The sequence below is a fragment of the Suricata suricatta genome, chromosome X (assembly GCF_006229205.1).
Source record: "Suricata suricatta isolate VVHF042 chromosome X, meerkat_22Aug2017_6uvM2_HiC, whole genome shotgun sequence".
NCBI classification, from domain to species: domain Eukaryota; kingdom Metazoa; phylum Chordata; class Mammalia; order Carnivora; family Herpestidae; genus Suricata; species Suricata suricatta.
This window is the reverse complement of record NC_043717.1, coordinates 110,416,359-110,423,359: the sequence shown is the minus strand read 5'-3', so window position 1 is coordinate 110,423,359 and position 7,001 is coordinate 110,416,359. Positions and strand designations below refer to the sequence as shown.

The 7,001-nt window shown below is 61.5% G+C and overlaps 1 protein-coding gene across 1 annotated transcript; it reads right to left on the bottom strand.

Moving 5' to 3' along the window:
• Positions 1–1,049: 1,049 nt before the first annotated feature.
• On the bottom strand, positions 1,050–6,297 carry FAM50A (family with sequence similarity 50 member A). The gene is made up of 13 exons (XM_029929721.1): positions 6,288–6,297; positions 5,768–6,112; positions 5,566–5,665; positions 5,250–5,389; positions 3,171–3,247; positions 2,984–3,050; positions 2,785–2,846; positions 2,402–2,478; positions 1,962–2,016; positions 1,763–1,811; positions 1,583–1,653; positions 1,369–1,479; positions 1,050–1,237 (listed from the first exon to the last, which is right to left on the bottom strand). The coding sequence occupies exons 1-13, from the start codon at positions 6,295–6,297 to the stop codon at positions 1,229–1,231; spliced, it is 1,173 nt and encodes a 390-aa protein (XP_029785581.1). The 3' UTR covers positions 1,050–1,228.
• Between the last annotated feature and the right edge of the window lie 704 nt (positions 6,298–7,001).

Genomic DNA, 7,001 nt, shown 5'->3' with positions numbered 1-7,001 from the left:
AAGGCCCCAGTGGGGTGCTCAGACTTGTCCCCCACATGCAGGACCTAAGGGAAGGATCAGCCACCCCCTCCCTGCTGTGCCCTGAGGTGCTCTGGCTAAGGTCCGTTCCCCCCTCCTGCAGATGACCCCAGATGGCTGTGCTCCGGGTTCCCCTGTGCTGCATCCGAATAGGGCTCGCCCGACCTGTGGGGGGGAGGGCACAGGAGCCTCCGTCCCTGGCGAAGCCCGTCACAGCCAGATCTGTGCGTCTGCCAAGGAGGTGGGGCCAGACCCAGAGCTGGGGTGCTATCTGCCGACCTGGAGCCGCCCCATTACCTCTGTTCTGCCTCAGACAGGGGGCAGAATGGAAGTGGCAACTGGTCAGATTGCCTGCCTCAGCTTACCCAAGGGTAACTGGGGGATTTGGCTCCGAGGTGAAGGTGGGGAACAGGGGCACTCACCTCCCAAACCAGATTTGTCCCCTCGGGGCCATGTCGGCAGCGCGAGCGGGGCTGGCTGAGCCCCGAGTGCACAGCACCCACAGCAGCCTTGCCACGCGCGGGGACTGGGAAGAGAGGCCGGGAGGGAGCGGCAGCAGGAGGGCCCTAGCAGGCCGCAGGAAGCCAGCGGACGGCCACGTCCGCTGGGGAACAGGGAGCTACGAGACACAGAGGAGTCCAAGGGCCTGGGGAGACACCGGTGCCACCACCGTAAGGAACCGCAATGCCATGGAGGTGCCCTGGGGGGGTGCAGGTGGGCCGCAGGGGCAGCTGGGTGCACCTGGCCCATGAGCTGCCCTCCTGCCCCCACCAGGTACATACTTTCTCTGCAGACAGAAGAAGGAAAGTCATGTGGACAGAAAGTAGACAAGGGGGCGCCAGGAGCTGAGGGACAGACTGCAGATGGGCATGGGGTCCCCTCGAGGGATGACAGGAATTTTCTGGAAGTCGGTAGAGGTGACGGTTGCTCAAGACTGAATATGTACCCCTCACCTGTACACCTTCAAATGGTCAAAGTGGTGAATTTTATCTCAGTCAGAAAATGTTTAAAACAAAACACAACAGAGGGGCTCCACCTCTGACATATGCGTTTATTTACCATAAAAGAAAACGGCAGTAAATGATGACAGTGGGGGCAGGGCTGGGGAAGTGGGGAGGGGGGGGCGCAGTGAGGGGCAGCGTGGGGAGTCCTCCAGGGAGTCCGGAGGCACCGCGACAGGGGGCAGAGGGAGCCGGAGTCCTGCCCACATTCACCGGATCTAGTGTGAGAACAGGAGACAGCAGGAAGGAGGTGGAGCGGAGCACGGCCACTAGGCCTCGGCCTCCCAGCCTCTAGCAGCCCTCGCGCCGCCTCCCCACAGAGCACCCTCCCCCCCCACCCAGTGCTCACCGTGTACTTGTCCCACTTCTTCTCGGGGTCGTAGGGCTCCCAGCGGCTGGCGGGGAAGATGTGCTTGTTTTTCTCATACCAGCTCCGCAGCACAACCTTGCCTGCATGCGACTGAGGCGGGAGGGGGGGGAAGGGCCTGCCGCTCAGGGCCACTGGAGGGAGCGTCCCTCTGCTCTCCCTCCACTCCTGCCCAGCGCCCCTGCACCCCCAGCACCTCATCCTTCTCCACAGTCGCGTCACTTAGCAGCCGCACGTCATCGTGGACGTCGAAATTAAAGAGCGGCCCTGCAGGGAAGAAGCAGCCATCCCAAGGTCAGGGTCCCACTGCCGCGCTCCCACGCAGGGCAAAACGCACGGGCAGACGCAGGGGGCCGGGCCGGGCACAAGTACTTACCACTCTTCCCTCGGGCCTTGGTGACAATGAAGTCGTAGAAGCTGTGGTGCTGGGAAGGCAGGAGAGCGGTGGCTGACGACGCACCTCGGTTTCTCCCACTGGCAGCCCACCCTCCGGTCCCCACTGAACCCGCTGGCTGAGCCACAGAGCCGGGCTGCAGCAAGGGCGCCCCAAGCGGCAGGGGAGAGAAGGGACTCACGTGGGGGATGATCAGGTCCTCCTTGATGTACATGAGCTGCTCCACCCCCGCCGACCTGAGGGAGAAAGGCACGAGGGTGCGGGCGCCCGGAGCAGCCATCCAAGGAGACCCCAACACCAGAGCCAGCACCAGGAAGCAGTGGTCACAGAGGGAGCCCAGAATGCTTTGCGGCAGGCTGCAAGGTCTGGCGGGCCCAGGATGGGCACCCACCACCTTGTGCCTTGGGGCTAAAGAAGCAAAGCAGGTGTCCCCACCTAAGCTGTCCCTGGTGACAGGAACGGAAAAGGAGCCTGAGCTTCTTGCTCAGGAGCACAGCGCCCGGAGTTGCACCTTCCTACCCAGGGAGGAATAGCCAGGCTTAGGGGCGCTGGCACCTGGAGGCCGTGCTGCAGACGCGCGTGAGTGCACACATGTTCTGCCAGCGCCTGCGCTCTGCGCACCTGAGCTCGCTGAAGTCTTTGCGCAGGATTTCTAGCGCCTTCTGCAGGAACTGCTGCATCGTGTTGCCCTTTTTCATCTGGAGGAGCAGCCCAGGCAGCAGCGCCCGCAAGAGAGAGGGGTTTATAACACAAGATGAAAGCCTGGAGAAGAGCTCTTAAGAAGGCAGTAGCCCAGAGGCCCCTGCTGGGCACCTTGGAGCCCCAGGCTACCCCCCAAGAGGGGCAGGCCCTCTGCGCGGCTCCCTCCAGGCTCCCCAGGGTCCTCCCACAGGAAAGGGTCCATGAAGTTCTGAACTCAGGACTAAAAGCCCCTTCCTACTGAACCCAAGGGACGCTGGGCCCCAGGGAGGTCGGGGAGCCAGCTGCGGCCCCACACCACCCACCTTGACTGTGCGCCGGTGCCCAGAGCCATCCCAGTAACTGAAGGTGATTTCGATCTCCTCACCTACAAAGCAGAATTGCCTCTTGGCCTCCAGACCCTAGCACCCCTGCCCCCTGCGAGCTGCCAGCTCAAGCCTCTGCCTGGACACCTGTGGGCAGGAGAGCCAGCCCACCCCCACAGCCCAGTGGCCAGGCACTCACTCTTGATCTTCTCCTGCTTGGCTTCCCACTCCTGCCGCAGCTCTTCCCGGAGCCGGTTCTCCTCTTCCTGGGAGAGGAGATGGGTAAAGGAGGGGGCCCAGGGCTGTCTGGGGCGGGAGGGGGGCACGCAGAAGCCCACTCCCTGAGCAAAAGCCCCTGCCAGAGCCAGGGGGCAGGTCACTTTTACCTCTCGGTCTCGGTCAGGCAGGAAGCTTGTGTCCACATCTGGGTTCTTCCCCAATTTCCTCTTCTTTGTGGTGATCTCTGAAGCAAAGGCAGACACAGCTGCACGACGGGCCTCACTCCCAGGGCACCCTGACTGCTTGTTTCTCCCGCCTCAGTTCAAACACCACCTCCTTGGAGACTTCCTGGAGCATCCTGGCACCATCACGGGTCCCCAGCCACAGTGGCCGGAAGTGTCCCCACCACAGCACTATGGAGACCTAAAAAGCACCTTTGCCAACAGCTTTCACCTCGCTCTCCATGGCCAGCAGCGGGGGACTTCGGGCATCAGTGCTGGCGTGTGAGGGACCAAAGGCTCCTGTGCACAGATGGACAGGGCGTCTTCCGAAGGGCGGATGCTCTCGGAGGACCCGCTCGAGCCCGGAGCTGTGCTCAGCACGGGCGTCCGTCTGATGGATCACCTAATCCTCGTGACAGCACTGAAGGGGTGCGGCACTCCTTGTTCCCAGACAAGGACACTGAAGCCCAAAGCCCCATGACAACTAACACTGGGGCCGGAGGGGAGAAGGGGAGGAGAAGCCCCACTAGGGCTCAGGCCAGGCTCACCGACCTCTTGTACTCTGGGACTCAGTTTCCCCAATCAGGCATGAATGAACACATCAGTGTCACCCAGAGAAGAATCCCACACCAGTGCCCCATCGCTGGGCCCCCCCAAACAAAACTGCCATGGAGAAAAAAGTGCTTACAAAGACCCAGCAACACACAGTGAGGTTAACGGCCCCCCCAGATCCGTGCCGCCCACAAGAGCTCTCCAAATGCTACTAAGCACTTAATATTACTAAACAGCACCAGAGGGCCCGGCTGGCTCAGTTGGTTGTGCGTTTGACTCTTGATTTTGGCTCAGGTCATAATCTCCTGGTTTGTGGGTTCGAGCCCATGTCAGGCTCTGTGCTGACAGTGCAGAGCCTGCTTGGGTTTCTCTCTCTCTCCCGATCTGTCCGCCTCTCCCCTGCTCTCTTTCTCTCACTCAAAATAAATACAAAATTACTAAACAGTACTGAAATTATCTTCACCGGTTTCTTTTCAGCACATTTTACTGCAGCTCAGGGAACACGCCACAGCCCAAGAGGCTCAGGCTCTCCCTCCAGACAGGGTCAGCCACTCCTCTTGAAGCCACCACATCGGGCCCGCGGCCAAGCCGTGAGGTGCCACCCTGTGCTTCAGGTCCGTCCTGCACCGCTCCCGGGCCCCCAAGCCCTTCCAAGTCCTCAGCTGTGTCCTTGCCCGCTGGCTCGGCTGCCGGCCACGCTCCTTCCTGTCTCCACATGTCCCTCCACCCTCTGCTCGGGTTTCACATGAAGGTCCCCTCATTCTAAAGGCCCAGCTCATCTCTTCCCGCCGTGAGATGCCCTCCCTGCCCTGGGCTGGCCCTGCGCCCTGCGGGGCGTGCGTGCTTACCTATGTGACTCCAAAGAGGGGGGAAGGCGCCCTGCCTCTCTGCCTCGGTGCCGGCTCTGAACAGGTGCACGGCGCAGGGCACCCCATGCTGGTTTCGTCCTTGTCCCGAGCCTTCCCAAATTGTCCCTGTTACCCCCTGGTCCCATGGTTGCGACCTCTACTGTCTAATTAGTAGCCCCTGAATGCCTGTGGCTGTATCGATTGATCCCGAAATGAATCAAACAATTGACACTCGGCTGAATGCTCAGTGGCTGCGCAGCAGCACAGACCCGAACGTCTCCATCGTCAAAGGAAGCTCTACTGAGCAGCCTCTCTGGACCATCCTCTCCCCTCCTTGGTCCGTCCTTCCTGGGCACTCACGAAGGGCAGCTTCTGGAGACTTCTTGATCAGGCATCAGCCTCTTGCACTGAAGACCCCACAGCCCTGCGTAGTGGCCACACGCCAACCCTGACTCACTCTGCCACTGGAGGCAAGCCCCGCCCTGGAGAAGGTCTAAACAGGGGCAGACGCGGCCCTCTCTCTCCAGCCCGATGTGTGCTGGTCAGGACGGCGAACACAGCATGCCGTCGAGACTGGGTGGCAGATATACTTCTTCGTGCTGGACTGGCTAGAGCCAGTCCTTACCTTCCCTCTCCAGCTCCTCTTCAGCCTCCTCCTCCTCCTCATCACCTGCCTCCTCCTCTTCCTCCAGGGTGAAGGACAGGCTGGAGATCTTCCGCTTGGCCTCCTTCTTGCGCTCCTTCTCTCGTAGCTTCTCCAGCTTCCTACCAAGGCACAGCACCACCATGCACCACGTCCCCGCCCTGAGGCCCCTTCCCGAAGCCAGAGCTGCCCTTGGACGGGCAGGCCCACTGCCACGGGGCAGGAAGGGCCCAGCCCACCCCCCAGCACTCGCTATATGTCAGAGCGGGGGGCTGCTGGCTGAGGTGACAGGACCCACAATTGCAGCTCCTTCGACTGCTCTTTCTTGGCCAGCTGCTTCTCCCTCTCCTTCACCAGCGCCTCCTGCTTGGCCTTCATGTCATTCAGGGTCACGAGACCTATGAGGCCAGGAGAGCCAGGGATGAGGGTTGGGGGCCCAGCGCCGGCGAGCGGCAGGGCCCCGGACCCCGGAGAGGGTGGTAGGTGCGCGCTCTGCTCACCGACGGTGCTGGACTTGAGCTCCGCCTCCACAGCGTCATAGTGCGCAGAGAACTTCTTGTCGATGTTAGATTTCATTATGTTCTCCTGTTGCAGAGGGAGGACAGGAGTGAGGGCCACCCACCGCCCCGCCGCGGGAGTGGGGAGCTGGGTTCTAAGCCCAGATCTGCCTCTGGACTGATGATAATGTGACCCAGGAAAGACATGTCCCCACTCCTTTCTCAGTGGAAGGTCCCACAGGGCTATGAGGGGCCTTGCCAGTGCTAAGGAAGCCAAATGAGGTTGTTTCCCTGTGACCTGCGTGCTGGTCTGGCCCCTCCATGTGTCCTGCTGGGGACCAGAGCTCCCTCAGTGGAGCAGGGTCACAGGCCCTGCCTGCCTTTGATGTCTTTCATACCCAGCCTTTAAGCTGAAGGTCTGGAGACCCAAGCAGAGGGGTGAGAAGAGACAGTGAAGAAAGGCCAAGGGGCCCAGTCCACCACTGAGCAATGTTGCTCCCTCTTGGCCCTAGATGTTGCCTACAGCTTCCCATGAGACCTCGCTCCAGGCCAGCCCCCTCACGCTCCACATCACACAGGGCCCTCTCTGGCTGGTGGCCTCCAAAGCAGGTGGCCAAGCATAAAAATGCCGAAGAGCCCACACCAAGACCGCAGGGCTCAGGCACCAGCGTGAAGCTGCTTCCCTGGGCCTGGCATCTGCAGTACCCAAGGTAGCCTGCTCTCCCCTCTCACCCCGAGTCCCCCCTCTGCAGATGAGTCTCCCCAACAGGCCCAAGCAGAGGAATCCTTTCTTCCTGCCAGCCTGCCGCCACCCACCACTCACTTAAGCCCTTAGTGAACCACTAGCACCCCCACGCTGCACTCTGCCTTTGTCACGGTGGAAAGGGCTTTGGAATGAGGCTCGGTGGCCGGTGGATAGGCCACGGCCTGTGGGGCCTGACTTTCCTGGCAACCATTGGATCAGGGCAGAGGCCTCGCTCTCAGGGCTGAGGGGCCAGGGCGGGGATGCTCTGTGTTCACGCGAGGGGAGCCCTAATTCCACCAATCGAAGGAACCACCGACGACGGCTCCCTCCTGTCGGCTCCCTCCTGTCGGCAGCTTGTCACAAGCTAGCTCGGTTCAGCCTTCTGGGCCCATTTTACAGATGAGCGGACTGTCGCCAGATCGTTTCTGCCTTTTGCTGGAGGTGCGGGAGCAGGGGCCCCGCCCCGGCTCGCCGCCGGTGCTCCGCAACCGC

What these genes read in the sequence shown, in the direction of transcription:
- FAM50A (XM_029929721.1), bottom strand. An exon ending in CAAGCAGGAGAAGATCAAGA is followed by an intron (nt 2,847 to 2,983) that starts GTGAGTGCCTGG and finishes TCTGCTTTGTAG; the next exon opens with GTGAGGAGATCGAAATCACC. An exon ending in CAAGGCCCGAGGGAAGAGTG is followed by an intron (nt 1,654 to 1,762) that starts GTAAGTACTTGT and finishes TCTTCCCTGCAG; the next exon opens with GGCCGCTCTTTAATTTCGAC.